Source organism: Callorhinus ursinus, unplaced genomic scaffold, assembly GCF_003265705.2.
Source record: "Callorhinus ursinus isolate GAN/ISIS: 27379988/994484 unplaced genomic scaffold, GSC_fseal_2.0 scaffold101, whole genome shotgun sequence".
Taxonomy (NCBI): domain Eukaryota; kingdom Metazoa; phylum Chordata; class Mammalia; order Carnivora; family Otariidae; genus Callorhinus; species Callorhinus ursinus.
In genome coordinates, this window is record NW_027397163.1 from 205,733 (window position 1) to 222,390 (window position 16,658).

The 16,658-nt window shown below is 45.3% G+C and overlaps 2 protein-coding genes across 2 annotated transcripts in view; both read right to left on the reverse strand.

The window, feature by feature from the left end:
• The window catches only part of LOC112806676 (uncharacterized), a 33,952-nt gene extending 32,772 nt beyond the window's left edge, over positions 1-1,180 (reverse strand). Inside the window, exon 1 of the mRNA XM_073889068.1 lies at positions 691-1,180. Coding sequence (XP_073745169.1) covers positions 691-1,180 — 490 coding nt within the window. The remainder of the gene's footprint in view (positions 1-690) is intronic.
• Positions 1,181-2,508: 1,328 nt separating this feature from the next.
• LOC112806774 (T-cell-interacting, activating receptor on myeloid cells protein 1-like) lies at positions 2,509-7,853 on the reverse strand. The gene is made up of 5 exons (XM_025849163.2): positions 7,749-7,853; positions 5,810-5,845; positions 5,389-5,679; positions 4,804-5,100; positions 2,509-3,542 (listed from the first exon to the last, which is right to left on the reverse strand). Exons 1-5 carry the CDS (start codon positions 7,780-7,782, stop codon positions 3,400-3,402), a joined length of 801 nt encoding a protein of 266 aa, XP_025704948.1. The 5' UTR covers positions 7,783-7,853; the 3' UTR covers positions 2,509-3,399.
• Between the last annotated feature and the right edge of the window lie 8,805 nt (positions 7,854-16,658).

The window sequence follows — 16,658 nt, forward strand, 5'->3', positions numbered from 1 at the left end:
CGTCAAAGGAGGATATCCTGCCATTTACAACAACGTGGGTGGACCCTGAGGACATTATGCTAAGGGAGGTAAGCCAGCCAGAAAGACAGGTACCGCATGCTATCACTTATACGGGGAATCTAAAGAAGTCAAACCTATAAAACAACAGAGAGTAAATGGTGATTAGCAGGAGATGCAGGGATTAGACTAACGTTTTTCAGGGTACAAAACTGTAACGAGTAGTAAATAAACCACAGAGACCTAATGGACCGCATAATGAATACAGACAGTAATATTCCGCTGTAATTACACAATGGGATAAATGTCGCTACAACAATCATGCTGCGACATAGAAATGTATCAAAATCACAGCTGTACACCCTAATCTTACACGTCAAATTTACTCAAGAAGAATACAAAATGGCACGCCCTCCTTGAAGACTTCGGAGTATTAAATGGGTTACACTAAGGGAAAGCTCTGGAGAAGACCCCCTTGCATATTCAGGGCGCTCACTGAGATGCCACACCCAAAGCGCCTGAAATCCCGGAGCCCCCGCTTCCTCTGCGAGGCGGAGGCGGGGGGCCAGCGCAGGCGGCTCCCCGGGGCGCCCCGGCCCTCGAGCCCGCGTCTACCCGGCGCACCCCCGGCGCGGGGAGCGCTCCGCAACGCCCTCTCCCCTGGCGACGCGGGAGCGCGGGGCCGATACTCACCTGTTGGGGACACCGCTCCTCCTCGCCAGACGCGACAGGCTGCTCTCCCGCCGCCCGGGACGCGGCTCTCGGGCCTCTGCCAGCACAGACCCGCAGGGCGCCGGGGCGCCGACGGCGGGCACCGAAGCTTCCCGAAGGCGCACGCGGCGCGCACGCGGGGGGCGGCCGGCGGAGCTGCCTCGGGCCGAGCCCCCACCCACTGCGGCCCCGCCGTGCGCGAGCGCGCGGCGGGCGGTGCGCGGGTCGGGAGCGCGCGGGCCGCAGCGGCCCTCTCCCGGTCCCGCCCCCGGCCCGGACTGAACAACAATGCCCTGTGCATCCAGGGAGTGTCGAACTGCCCCCAGACTCGGCCCTGTGAAAGGTCCCAGTATGTCGTCCGGCTGGAGCCCTGCTCAGTGGGACAAACCTGCGGGGCCCCCAAGAACAGGCTCAGGCCCGCACGGGCCGCTGGGACTTGTAGTCCCCGGGGCGGGCCCGACTCGTCAGTCATCCCCTCTGCGAAATCGGCAGGGCTGGGGACCACTCCATTTTACAGCGTTGGAGAGCACCGTGCTTCACTTGCATCACACCCGGGTCCGTATTACTTCCTGAGCGCCTGCTGAATGCTGAACACCTTAGCTGGACTTGGGGGAGAGTCGGTGAGCTCCTGCGCACTTTAGTTTAAGCAGGAAGATGAACTTGCAAGGAAGAACGGCAGGAACAAAAATGACAAATTCTAAGTGCTGTTGGAGGTCACACGAGGGCCAGAGACGGGGGGGGGGGGGGGGGGGGAACCTTCCCCGACGATGCTGGGCTCCAATCAGGCTTTGAAATGTCGAATGTTTGGGCGCTTCGGCGCTTAGTGGGTTAAACATCTGCCTTCGGCCCAGGTCATAATCCCAGTGTCAGGGTCCCTACTCAGCAGGGGAGTCTGCTTCTCCCTCTTCCTCTGCTCCTTCTCTCTCTCTCAAATAAATAAATAAATAAAATCTTTATTTAAAAAAAAGTGGAATGCTCTAGATGAGGGGGAGGTGGCAGGGAGTAGGAAGGAGTGTGGTCTGGCTGTAGTGAGTGGTTTATGTCAGACAACGGTGAGCACGGCTTAGATGGGGATGTGGTCGCCAGTGTCTTTGGACCTCACTTCCAGGAAGGGCCTCCAAGGGACACCTGGGTGGTTCAGTCACTTAAGCATCTGCCTGTGGCTCAGGTCATGATCCCAGGGTCCTGGGATCGAGTCCCACACTGGGCTCCTTGCTCAGCGGGAAGCCTGCGTCTCCCTCTGCCCCTGCCTTGCTTGTGCCCCCTCTCTCTGACAAATAAATAAATAAATAAATAATCCTTAAAAAACAAACAAAAAAAGGAGCCTCAGTTTTGAGTTTGGCTCCAAGGGAGACTATCAGTACAGTCAGGAAGATGCATCTTCAGGCGTAAATAAAAGAGAACATCTCACTGCTGGTTTCCAGTTTCTGGACCTAGAGGTCCCTGTTGCTCTAAGAATCCATACACGCATATAAAACCTATCATGAACTTGTGAGTAGCAAAATTAGACTGAGTTGTGTGTGAGCTAGATATAAGCTTTCAAAATATGCTTCCATTTTTGTAAACGGTTTTGGCATTGATTCAATTTTTGTGTACCAGAAGTCTCAAGGGAAGCGGACCCAAATCTTTCTCGACCTAAAGGAGCATGTTGATGATTTGAGGCTTGGTCCTGAGAGCAAGGGATGATTTATGAGAGCAGTTTTGTTGCCTTTCAATGGCTCAGACATAAACCCACAGTTCAGAAAATCCTTTTCAAGGCCACGGGTTCTTAGCTTTTGATTTCAGAAACCAAGATCACACTTAAGTAAAAGATATTTATTCTCAAATTTCTCAGGTAATGGAACACCAGGATGTCATGATGCTTTTACTTTTACCAAAACACTGTGGAAGGCTGTATCACACTTAATTGGTATGGAATTTGTGGTTAAATTCCACTTTTCTGTATCCTAGTAACAGTAAAAGTGAGCTGGTGCCATATACCTTATTAATTTTGATTTTGACACACAAAAAATTTTACAACCAAATGAAACTATCTTAATTTATGTCATCCTGAGCACCAAGAAGCCTTCAATATGGGGGACGGTTCCTGGTCACTCCTGTCACTATCCTAGATGATACTGTCAGGAGATGCAGGGGCCACTTTGGGTCTTAGGTAATGTCAGGAAATGCGTGGGATCACATCTCATCTACAAGCTTCCCAAATCTCCTCATGTGCACCTTCTGTCCCAGGGTAGAGGAGAACCAGATCTCACACAAGCTGTTTACTTGACCAAGGATGCATCATTCCCCCTGGACAGCTGTGGAGCCTATGTGTAGAAGGACAGATGTGAGATCGGAAAGGGAGGAAGAGAAGGAATATTTCTCCTGGCCTCCAAACACGGGCTCTCCGCCAGGGGAACACCACCCCACTCCCATCCTCCATATCTAGGGGTCCTGGAAAAAGTACAGTAGTACTTGCTTGTTATCTTCTTCCACAATGACTGGGGCTTCAACTGCTCTTTAATGGGAAAGAGGAACGGTGCTAAGTGTTCCCACAATGAACAGGACAGTCCCATATGGTGAAGAAATATCCTACCAAAAAGCCATCTGTGCCCATGTTGAAAAACACAAAAAGTCCCATGGTAGAGTTTGGTGTTTAGAGAACCCCGTGTCACTACACCAGCCCATGAACAAGAGAGGCGCTCAGCTGTTTCATGTCGATCCACGTGGAGACTCCTTCTGGCTGCACCAGGCTTCCACCATGAGAGCCCCCATAATCACCACAATTATGGCAGCCAGACCCAGTCGGATGAGGTTGCCCATGATGTAATCCCCCGACGTGGCATCTGGGGGAGCTGAAAGAGAGAAGAGGGTGAGCACCAGCTGGAAAGGAGCATCCCTCCTTCTCACGCGGATCTGCCCAACGTGACTCTCCTGCACCTGCTTGTGCTTCCTGGACAGTGGTCAGCTGTACCTTCACTGACGTTGTAATCACTCAAAACACACGTGACATTTCCTGAGAGTTGTAGTGGGTCTTCCTTTGTCTCCTTTCTATTCTTTCTGCCGTACCGCTCTTCCTTCATTTCTTTGCTCTTCATCTCATTTCCTGCCTCCCACACTGCCCTTTCCCCCTTCTCCTTCCTTGTAGTAGGAATCAGGCTTAGGAGCAACCCCAAAACCCAAAGGTGCTGCACGGAGAATGAAAGTAGTTCAGGGCTCCGTCTGCTCCCCTCCTCAGAGCAAAGGCTTAGTGCAGCCAGTGAGCTCAAGAAAATTCAAGCTTAGTAGCTGAGCATCGGAACCACCAGGCATTTCATTTCAGCTTCACCCAAGAAGAGTTAGGGCTCACCACTGGCCCTGACTCCTAGACAGAACCTGTACTTGAATCTTCCAGCTCACACGTGCCATGAGTGCAGAGTTCATGTCTGAAGACATCAGCAACAATGCTCCCTGGAGACATAGTCCACGGGGAGAGACATGTGATGACCCCACCAAGCCCAGGATGCCCTCTGCATCCCTCAGCAGCCCCCGCCCGGACCTTGCTTTCCAACTACAGAACGTTCGCTAACCATAACACACACGCAAACATTTACACCACCGAGGAGCAGGGTGTAGCATCCAATGAAGCAAGAAGATCAGTTTAGAAGATACCACGTCTATGCCAGAAAAGTGGGCGGCTGGGGGAGCACCGTGTTCTAAGAGTGAGAAAGGTACCGCCATGAAGTTGCCATCAGCAGGATGTCCCACAACTCTAAGTGACGCCCAGGGTGGCAGAAGGGGCTCTGGTGGTGGCGGGATGGATCGTTTGGAAGAACAGCCTGAGACATTCTCCAAGAATGCAAAGCAACAAACACCAAAGACTAGAAACTAGGAAAGGAGAGATTAAAAAGGAGATGCTCGGGAAAGTGAAGGAGAAACAGGAATCAGAAAGTAACAGAAGAAATGCTCGCCAGTTTAAAAAAAAAAAAAGACTCACACCTTAAACTAATACAGTGTTATAAGTCGGTTATAGGTCAACAAAACAGGAGAAAGAAAATAAATAGCCAAAATAAAAACAAACTCATGAATTAATTAATTAAATTTTTAAAACGTCCTAAGAATCATGCAAAACTTCACCTGTCACCCGGATCTCAAGATGATCACTAGGCTGTGAGGTCAGGAAGGGAGGCCTCATCAGAAAGTACACACAGCTGTAGTTCCCGGCATCACTGACTGTCACAGTCCGGAGGGAGAAGTCCGTCTCCTTCCCTGCAGGACTCTGGACCCGTATGGGCTCTGCTGCCCCCGCCTTCAGTAGAGCGAACATTACAGGCACGAAAATATTGTCTGGCCTCTGGCACTGCAGGGTCACGGTGTCTCCTGCGGTCACCTCACCCCTTTGGTGGGCTTGGAGGGAAGGTTTTGTTAAATCTCCTGGAAGAGAAGGAGGGCTCCACGGTCATGGGGAGAAGCCCGGGGTCCCCCACCCTCCCTTGTTCTCCTGGCAGGGGTTCCCGCCAAGTGGGCGAAAATGACAGAACCCTGGTCTCACCCTCTTTCCACTCTGACTGTGGGAAGATTTCCCCAACAAGCCCTGGATGAAGCTGAGCCAGGTCATTCTGTTCTGTGTTTCTCCATCTCCCCTCGTTCCCTCCCTCCCTCGGGCTCCTCCCGCACACCTGTCCCTGCAAGACCCTATGTCCCTCCGAGGCACCTCCTCACCTGTCACCAGCAGTAGGAGGACGTCACTGGGCCGCGAACTTACGTACGGGCTCCCTAGTCTGTAGTACTCACAGCTGTACTCTCCAGCATTGTCGGTTTTTAGGTCAGTGAGGTGAAATTCAGCCAGGCCCTCTGTGGAAGCCTGTGATTGCACGGACTGCAGTGGAACTTTTCCCTTTCTGAGAACAAAGTTGACATTCTTGGTAGACGTTTGGCACTGCAGTGTCACATTACTCTTGTGAGGCACCACCGAGCTGGGCCAGGCCCTGAGGGAGGGCTTGGGAAGGGACTCTGGAAGGAAGCAGATTTGGGGACGGGATTTGGTGCCCTCGTCTGCTGTCAGGAAGCCCCTTGAAGGAAAGAGACAGGACACGGGGACTTTGGAGTGAAGGGGAGGGAGGGTCTGACTGAAGGAACTCACCGTCAGTTGTCCTGCTTCCTTGGCCGGCACACAGCCCTGCGGGAGAACCGTCCATGAGACCTGAGCATCCACCTGGAGCCCCGTCCTGAGGGGCCTCCCCGGGGGCTGCTGCTGAGCTCGGACCCTGGAGGTCATGCATCTGGGGCTTCTCATTTCCCCACACTGGACTGTGGCTGCAGCTGTGCTCTCGGCTCCTTCCCCACTCTCCCAGAAGGTCTCCTGTGCAGCTCACTCCTCCCACAGCCCCAGGACCTGTCCTGGTTCCCCAATGTCCACAAGCCCCTTAATCCTTAAGAGTGTTTGTGTACTCATGCCATGGGAGACACAAGGCATTACTGTCCTGTCAACACCTGGAACGTAGCTACTCTATTCTGTTCTCCTTAGCATCCCCAGTGTCTACACAATCCTGGAACATAGTAAGAAGCACCTTGGCCAACAGAAGAGATGCCCCAAGTTAAGCATGGCTCAGATTTTTCAAGGATGGTAGAAAGATTCAAACTTATAATACCGTCCTTTCCTCATTTCACCAGATAGACCAGCCTGAAGGCAATGAAAGCCCCATGGAGTACCCTAGAATCTAGGGATCAGAGACTATTGTGTAAGACCAATCACATCGCTGGGACCCAATCGAGCTAAGACCCACACTGTCCCTATTTGTGCAAAGAAGGCTTTCTTAGCACCAGCAAACAGACATCCTGAGTTGTCCGCAGCTCTATGCCCCTGCACATTTTGAAGCACTCCGCTTTCATGTCGTTATAATTTTCCCAACCTGGCATTTGCTGACTCACCCCAAGGACTTTCCCATTATGAAGAGCCCACGCCTCATTCTTAATATCCCATTACGACCAAGTGGAAACAACAGTGACTTTGGAGCCAGACAGGCCTGGGTTTGAATGTTGAGGTTTCTGCTCACTCACTGTGTGGCCCTGAGCAGGAACCATGAGCTGTCAGTCTCTGGTCCTCATTTATCAACACGGGTCTGATTTCCATCACGCAGGTTGTTTGCAAGGGTCAGAGCAGTATTTCCCACAGGATGGAATACAAACCACAGGGGCTCTACAGATGATTTCAGGGGATGCAGTGACATGGTATTCTATAGCATTGATCAAACCGGTATTACCCTTTCAAATCATGTCCACTCCTTTGATCACAACAAAGAATTTCTCAAGCTAGAGATCAACCTTCTTATACATCTGTCTCTGGCCAACTGCCATTTGTAATAAATAAGTAGCTGGCCATGGGCTCAGAAATGTGATGGCCAACAGCCCATGGCTAGAATGTCCTAATGTCTTCTTCCTTTGCATCGTATATATGTTTACATTAACCTTCTATATTTTGCTAAGTGACCCTGGCTTTTCTTTTAAATTTTATTTTTTAATTTAAGCTAGTGGCGTAAAATTTCCATCTTCAGATGAATGTGCCTGTTTAAAATAAAGATATTAAGGGGCGCCTTGGGGTGGCTTAGTCGGTTAAGCATCTGCCTTCAGCTCAGGTCACGATCCCGGGGTCCTGGGATCAAGCCCCGCATCCAGTTCCCTGCTCGGTGGGAAGCCTGCTTCTCCCTCTCCCGCTCCCTCTGCTTGTGTTCCCTCTCTTGCTATGTCTCTGTCAAACAAATAAATAAAATCTTTAAAAAAAATAAAAAAATAAAGATACAAAAAAATAAATAAAACAAAATAAAGATATTGAGTCAATAAAATTTTAAATAAATAGGGATGCTAGAAGCATACAGGACAGTTATGGACATGAAATGTATTTGCATACTGGAGAACCTTTGATGGGTAAGACGTATCTAAAGCCTCCCCCAAGATTCCTGACACACATGAAGCAATCAGTAAAGACAAGCAGATGTTACCACTTCTCTTTCCAATTCTAGTGGTCACATCTTTCTCCACCTACCTTTATCTCTAATTCCGGTCGACAGGTCCAAGAGACTTACCAAAGCAGAGGAGGCACAGGAATTCAGGGATCATACTGGCCCTGCAGCCTGCTCTAGGGGTCCCTCTCTGGTTTCATCCACAACAGGGAAGGAAGGTGATGTGGGTGGTGGCATCTTTGGCCAACACTTCCCTTCCTTCCTCCCATGTGACCTTCGGGTTTTGTGTTCCAACCACATTCCGGAAACAAGAAGGAGTAAAATGCTCCATGAGGTCATAATTTATACAAACTCTTTTTGTGAACACAGTGAATTCAGGCTTCAAATTCTAACCCACCTAGAAAAGCCAGGGGTGCCAGACTCCTGGATCCAAATGATTCCACTGAGGAGATGGAAACAGGTTGGTGCAGAGACTGCTGGAGATTCTCTGGTCTATAGGAAAGATGTTGGGCTTTGGAACTGAATGAAGGAGTCAGTGTTAGTGACTATTTTTGAGTGACCGTAGTGGATGAGGTATTTTTCTGAGGTCCACGCGCAGTGAAGGAGCAAGACCAATGGTTCACGGGGATGTCTGGCTGGCTCAGTCAGTGGAGCCTGTGCCTCTTGATCTCAGGGTTGTGAATTCAAGCCCCACATTGGGTGTAGAGTGTACTTAAAAAAAAATAAGACTATGGTTCATGCATTTGAAAACAAATTGAGTCTGGAGAGTTACACTGTGTAAAGTTTTCTTGTAAAGATTTTATTTTTATGTACTTGCCAGAGAGAGAGAGAGAGAGAGAGAGAGCACAAGCAGGGGGGAGCAGCAGACAGAGGGCGAAGCAGACTCTCTACCAATCAAGGAGCCTGATGCGGGACTCAATCCGAGGACCCTGGGATCATGACCTGAGCTGAAGGCAGTTGCTTAACCGACTGATCCACCAAGGTGTCCCTAAAGTTTTTGTGTTTTAAGTGGGAAAATTCAACACAGTTATTAGTAAGTCCAGCATAAATGTTTCTATCCATTGGGTAATCACTAAAAGAATTGTACAAAAAGCAAATAGATGGGAAAAAATAGGGGAGTTAAAATGACCTATTAGAAATAACATTAACTTTTTTTAAACAATGATATTGGAGGGGCACCTGGGTGACTCAGTTGGTTAAGTGTTTGACTCTTGATTTTGGCTCAGGCCATGATATCAGGGTCGTCAGACTGAGCCCTGCATCAGGCTCTGCACTGAGCCTGCTTAAGATTCTCTGTCTTTCTCTCCCTCTGCCCCTCCCCACCCCACTCACATGCTCTCTCTCTCTTAAAAAAAAAATTGGAAATGAGGAAACATAAAATAGATGTGCAGATAGAAGGATTAGCAAGATGATAAACTTACAACCTACCAATAAGTAATTACATGAAATGTAAATGGACTCAATAAGTCAATTAAAGACTATTAGACTGGATGTTTTAAAAAGACCTAAATGTATGCTGCTTTTTAAGGAGAAACACTTTTAAAAGATAAAATAAAGAGAAATACTTTAAGTATATGCACAGATGAGTTGAAAGCAAAAAAATAGAAAAAGATACAACATGCAAACACCAGCAATAGAAAAGTGATATGGATATATTAGTATCATGTAAATAGATTTTAAGGCAAGAAATAGCATTAGATATGAAGAGGAATACTTCCTAAGATAAAAGAGTCAATACAAGGGAAATACATAATAATCCTAACTTTGTATGCACCTACTAACATAGATACAAAAATCCATAAAAGAATTGTCGACACCATTAAAGGACCTAAATAAGCCTATAATCACATTCTATCTTTTAACACATCTCTCTCAGTAACTGCAATCCATGTGAAAAAAAAAAAACAAGTCAAAACAAAGAAAGAAAAGAAATACATTCACCATCTCAAGCAATCAAACCCAGGAAAAGTAAAGATGCCATTTCACTCTCTATTTGATAAAAAGGTTTTAATGTTAACATGTCATGTTGAATAGAATTTGGGAAAATTACATGTGCATCATCAGTTTTTAGGATAAAAAATCAATATTCTTTACCAAATGGCCACTAGGTTATGAAGCTTATCTGCCCCCCCCACACACACATACACACAACACTTATAGCCTTCCATCTGGGAGTTTAAATCCCAGTAGTTTTACCCTGAGGAATAATTAAGGTTGTCCAAAAGATTTATAATAATTAAAGTTGTCAAAAAGATAAGGTTGTCCATAATCATTTTAATTATATTTATATTAGCAAGTGAGTTGGGAGCAATATAAATGTGCAGAAGTAAGGGATTGGTTAGTTACAAGTTCTTACTTCCACAGAGGGGAAAACTATGCATCAATTTAAATCACATTGTGGAGCATAAAAATAAAATTTCAATTTTCTAAGAAGATATGAAAATGGGGGCGCCTGGGTGGCTCAGTCATTAAGTGTCTGCCTCTGGCTCAGGTCATGGTCCCAGGGTCCTGGGATCGAGCCCCGCATCGGGCTCCCTGCTCAGCTGGAAGCCTGCTTCTCCCTCTCCCACTCCCCCTGCTTGTGTTCCCTCTCTCGCTGTCTCTCTCTGTCAAATAAATAAATAAAATCTTTAAAAAAATAAAAAAAGGGCGCCTGGGTGGCTCAGTTGGTTAAGCGACTGCCTTCGGCTCAGGTCATGATCCTGGAGTCCCGGGATCGAGTCCCGCATCGGGCTCCCCGCTCAGTGGGGAGTCTGCTTCTCCCTCTGACCCTCTTCCCTCTCGTGCTCTCTATCTCTCATTCTCTCTCTCTCAAATAAATAAAATTTAAAAAAATAATAATAATAATAATAATAAAATAATAAAATAAAAAAAGAAGATATGAAAATGTATATAAATATGTATAAACAAATAAAGGAACCTCAAAATTAAAAAAAAATTAAAAATAAATCACACTGTGGAAGCCATTTATAACTATGGTGTGAGAAAGTACTCATTGGCATGGAACACCCTTTAAAATGTGTTGGTTTGTGGGGCACCTGGGTGGCTCAGTCTTTAAGCATCTGCCTTCGGCTCAGGTCATGATCCCAGGGTCCTGGGATCAAGCCCCACATGGGCTCTCTGCTCAGCAGGAAGCCTGCTTCTCCCTCTCCCACTCCCCCTGGCCTGTGTTCCCTCTCTCGCTGTGTCTTTCTCTGTCAAATAAATAAAAAAAAAAATCTTAAAAAACAAACAAATAAATAAAATGTGTTGGTTTGTGACTAAAGAAGATAACTATATAGTATACATAGATCATACATATGTGTTTATATACATATATACATATATATGATCCTATATCAGATATCTTGTATAAGAAAAAAATTTCTCATATATATATAAAATAATTTTTATATACATATATATATAAATATATATATAAAATATTTTTTTAGGATATAACACCCCAAACATTAGAATGTATCACCCTAAACATTCTAAAGAAGTTAGCCTTACAGGGGCGCCTGGGTGGCTCAGTCATTTAAGCAGCTGCCTTTGGCTCAGGTCATGATCCCGGGGTCCTGGGATCGAGCCCCACATCGGGCTCCCTGCTCCACGGGAAGCCTGCTTTTCCCTCTCCCACTCCCCCCTGCTTGTGTTCCTTCTCTAACTGTATCTATCTCTGTCAAATAAATAAATAAATAAATAAATAAATAAATAAAATCTTAAAAAAAAAGAAGTTAGCCTTACATTAATAAAAAGAAAGAATAAGAACCATATGATCCTCTCAATAGATGCAGAAAAAGCATTTGACAAAATATAGCATTCTTTCTTGATAAAAACCCTCAACAAGCAGGGATAGATGGAACATACATCAACATCATATACAAAAGACCCACAACTAATATCATCCTCAATGGGGAAAAACTGAGAGCCTTTCCCCTAGGGTCAGGAACAAGACAAGGATGTTCACTCCTACCATTAATATTTAACAGAGTACTGGAAGTCCTAGCCTCAGCAATCAGACCACAAAATGAAATAAAAGGCATCCAAATTGTCAAGGAAGAGGTCAAACTTTTACTATTTGTAGATGACATGATACTCTATGCAGAGAACCCAAAAGACCCCACCAAAAAACTGCTAGAACTGAGACCTGAATTCAGCAAAGTCACAGGATATAGAATCAATGTGCAGAAATCTGTTGCATTTCTATACACCAAAAATGAAGCAGCAGAAAAAGAAATCAAGGAATGGATCCCATTTGCAATTGCACCCAAAACAATAAGATACCTAGGAATAAACATAACTAAAGAGGTAAAAGATCTGTACTCTGAAAACTATAAAGCACTTATGAAAGAAATTGAAGAGAACACAAAGAAAGGGAAAAGCATTCCATGCTCATGGACTGGAAGAAGAAACATTGTTAAAATGTCTACACTACCCAAAGAAATCTACACATATATTGCAATCCCTATCAAAATACCACCAGCAATTCCCACAGAGCTAGAATAAACAATCCTAAAATTTGTATGGAACCAAAGAAGACCCTGAATAGCCAAAGCAATTCTGAAGAAGAAACACAAAACTGGAGGCATCACTTCAGGCTCTATTACAAAGCTATAATCATCAAAAGAGTATGGTACTGGCACAAAAACAGACACATAGATCAAGGGAACAGGATAGAGAATCCAGAAATGGACCCTCAACTCTATGGTCAACTCATCTTTGACAAAGCAGGAAAGAATGTCCAATGGAAAAAAGACAGTCTCTTCAACAAATGGTGTTGGGAAAATTGGACAGCCACATGCAGAAGAATGAAACTGGACCATTTCCTTACACCACACACAAAAATAGACACAAAAATGGATGAAAGACCTGAATGTAAGACAGGAAACTATCAAAATCCTAGAGGAGAACACAGGCAGCAACCTCTTTGACCTTAGTCACAGCAATTTCTTATTAAACATGTCACCAGAGGCAAGGGAAACAAAAGCAAAACTGAACTATTGGAACTTCATCAGGATAAAAAGCTTCTGCACAGTGAAGGAAGTAAGCAACAAAACTAAAACGCAGCCTACAGAATGGGAGAAGATATTTGCAAATGACATATCTGATAAAGGGTTAGTATCCAGAATCTCTAAAGAACTGGAACGCCTGTGTAGCTCTGTTAGTAAGTGTCTGCCTTCAGCTCAGGTCATGATCCCAGAGTTCTGGGATCAAGTCCTGCGACGGGGTCCTTGCTCAGTGGGGCGCCTGCCTCTCCCTCTGCCTGCTGCTACCCCTGCTTGTGCTCACTCTCTGACAAATAAAGAAATAAAATCTTTAAAAAAACAAAATCTATAAAGAACTTACCAAACTCAACACCCAAAAAACAAATAATCCAATTAAGAAATGGGCAGAAGGCATGAACAGACATTTTCCCAAAGAAGACATACAGATGGCCAACAGACACATGAAAAGATGTTCAACATCATTCATCATCAGGGAAATACAAATCAAAACCGGATTAATATACCACCTCACACCTGTCAGAATGGCTAAAATTAACAACACAAGAAACAACAGGTGTTGGCAAAAATGTAGGGAAAGGGGAACACTCTTACAGTGTTAGTGGGAATACAAACTGGTGTAGCCACTCTGAAAAACAGTTTGGAGGTTCCACAAAAAGTTAAAAATAGCGGCACCTGGGGCACCTGGGTGGCTCAGTCGTTAAGCGTCTGCCTTCAGCTCAGGTCATGATCCCAGGGTCCTGGGATCGAGCCCCACATCGGGCTCCCTGCTAGGCAGGAAGCCTGCTTCTCCCTCTCCCACTCCCCGTGCTTGTGTTCCTGCTCTCGCTCGCTCTCTGTCAAATAAATAAATAAAATCTTTTAAAAAAAAATAGCGACACCTGAGTGGCTCAGTTGATTAACTGCCTTCGGCTCAGGTCGTGATCTCAGGGTCCTGGGATTGAGCCCCATGTCGGGCTCCCTGCTCAGCAGAGAGTCTGCTTCTCCCTCTCCCTTTTGCCCTTCCCCCACTCAAGCTCTCTCTCTCAAATAAATAAATAAAATCTAAAATAAAAAAAGTTAAAAATAGAACTACCCTATGATCCAACAATTGCACTACTAGGTATTTCTCCACAGGATACAAAACTACAGACTTGAAGGGGTACATGCACCCAGATGTTAATAGCAGCAATGTCCCCAGTAGCCAAACTATGGAGAGAGCCCAAATGTCCATCGAAAAGATGTGGTGTATATATATACAATGGAATATTACTCAGCCATCAAAAAGAATGAAATCTTGCCATTTGCAATGGATGGAGCTAGAGCGCTAAATGAAATAAGTTATTCAGAGAAAGGCAAATACCATATGATCTCCCTCATATGTGGAATTTAACAAATAAAAAGATGAACATACGGGAAGGGGGGAAAGAAAAAAGGAGAGAGGGAAGGAAATCATAAGAGTCTTTTTTTATTTTTTAATTAACATATAATATACTATTTGTTTCAGGGGTACAGGTCTGTGATTCATCAGTCTTGCACAATTCACAGTGCTCACCATAGCACATACCCTCCCCAGTGTCCATCACCCAGCCACCCCATCCCTCCCACCCCCCTCCACTCCAGCAACCCTCAGTTTGTTTCCTGAGATTAAGAGTCTCTTATGGTTTGTCTCCCTTTCTGGTTTCGTCTTGTTTCATTTTCCCCTCCCTTCCTCTGTCTTGTTTCTCAAATTCCTCATATCAGTGAATCATATGATACTTGTCTTTCTCTGATTGACTTATTTTGCTTAGCATAATACCCTCTAATTAGAGAACAAACGGAGGGTTGATGGAGGGAAGTGGTGGGGGATGGGCGGGATGGGGATTGAGGAGGGCACTTGATGTGATTAGCAGTAGGTGTTGTATGTAAGTGATCACTGAATTCTGCTCCAGAAACCCTGAGATCATGACCTGAGCCAAAATCAAGAGTCCGAGGCTTAACCAACTGAGCCACCCAGGTGCCCCGAAAGCGACAACGGTTTTGAGAGCTACGCTGGCAAAATTGCTGCCAGCATAACCTTAGAGAAATTATACAAAGACATGGAGGCTCAACTTCCTATGTGCAGAAAGCAAGCTGAGAAACTGGGCCATCCATCAAGAGGGTCATATTCTCCAAGGTCCTCTTCAGAAGTGGACAGGAAGGTTGATAAAACAAAGACATCTCAGAGGGAGGAACCAAGACCTCACAGGACAGTGGGCTGAGAAGCTCCTAACAGAGAACAGGACTGACACTTCATGAAGCAACATTTCCATCCCCAGAATTGTGGCATCTGGTGGCATTTTCCCAAAGTGATTTTGAAACTGCTGCAAACCAGTGACTATTGTGGTTATATCCCACTTCTGTTTTGTCATCATATGGCAGATGTATGGGTCAGCTAATTTGCATTTTTAGTTCATGAGTCCTGGATCCAAAGGAGCCACCTATAGACTTGATAATGATCACTAGGTGCTGGATTTAAAACCTGACACCATTATTGGATGGAAATTTGGGGGAACAGGTCCTGGGATGGGAATGAGCATATTTTGTACATAGGATGTATATGAATAACTGGCCAAGAAGTCATAGTGCAATAGTTCGCATTAATAGCCCCTCAACTATGGATTCAGCTGTGTTATTTGCTTTGGTCAACAGGATAAGGTGCAAGTGGCAATATTTTAACTGCAGCCCAGGTCTTCAGGGGCACAGCATATTTTGATTTAGCCCCTGTGCATCTTCCATTTCCACGAGGACATGTGAGAGCTGGCACATTGTTCTCAGGGGGAAGATGAAGGACATGTGAACCAGAGCCAAGTCACCTCATCTGAATGCAGAAAGACCTGGACCAGAAATAAGTGGATCTGGGAGATGTGGAGAGCATGTGTGCATTTGTGCATTCAGACATACATTCCCATTACTAGTTAGGGTTGAACTTTGGTGATTTCAAATCTTAACAAAAATCAGGACTCACTTTCCACTGGTGTTGTGTTGGAATGTTAACTTCTGAAAAATTGTACTTAAAAAATAATTGCAGGACAAGGTTGAGGTTGAATCAGAAGGCGATGAGCTTTAAGAGATTCAAACAAGGTGTCTTTAATAGACATGTAGTGACCCAGAGTTGTAGTGGCCCAGGATTGGGGCTTTTCTCTGCTTACTCTGTCTTCCCTTCCAGTCTTAATCCCTCCAATAATTTCAATCCAACCTGAGGGACTTGATCTATTTTGCCCTCTCAGAGAATGTATGAAAATCTGCTTTTTGTTTCTTGCTCAACTGTGTGTTACCTCTGCTAGGGTATTGTGTATCTGAAGTGCTGACATCTGCTTTGCAATGTAGTATAGGATTTTTCAACCCTTGTAACATTGTGTATCAGCAGACAACCATGTTTCCTCCCACCTCTCATGCCTCCAGGCGGGGGACCTAATAATTCTAGAAAACTGATGTATAGTTATAATAATATTATGGCAACTGCACATGCTTTCAGCAATCTCATGGTTAAAGACTCATGGTTAAGGGAGAGAAGAATCATAGATTAGTTCTTGGAAGGAGACAAAATCTTGCCTGGGCATAGCCTGAAATGGGCAGATGAAGGCACAGAGTGGACAGTATTGACTTATTGCATGTCCAACTATTCATATCCAGTATGTCCTGGTATGACTATCTTCACTGGGACATTGGCCACCTGTCACTTACTCTTTGTGGTTAAATGAGACTGATCCAGCTTTCTAGCTGCAGGTGTGCTCATATGTCCCAGAAAGACCAATTAGTGCAATCCATCACCTTGGCTACATCGATCAATTTAGGAATGGACATGTAAACCAATCAAGCAATGTTGAGTCTGCCTTATGAGTTTTGTTGCAAGTGTTGCAAGTGTTAGTGCCAGTGCACTATTTCTGCCTAGAGATGCTGGTGCATAGCTTCCCAGCACATGAAGAGAACCAACCTGAGAGTGAAGTCTACACAGTGGAAAGTGGCACCTAGACATGGAGAAAGACAGATTCCCAGTACCATTATTTGAGCATTTGGATCTACTCATACTTGAACACAACCCTAG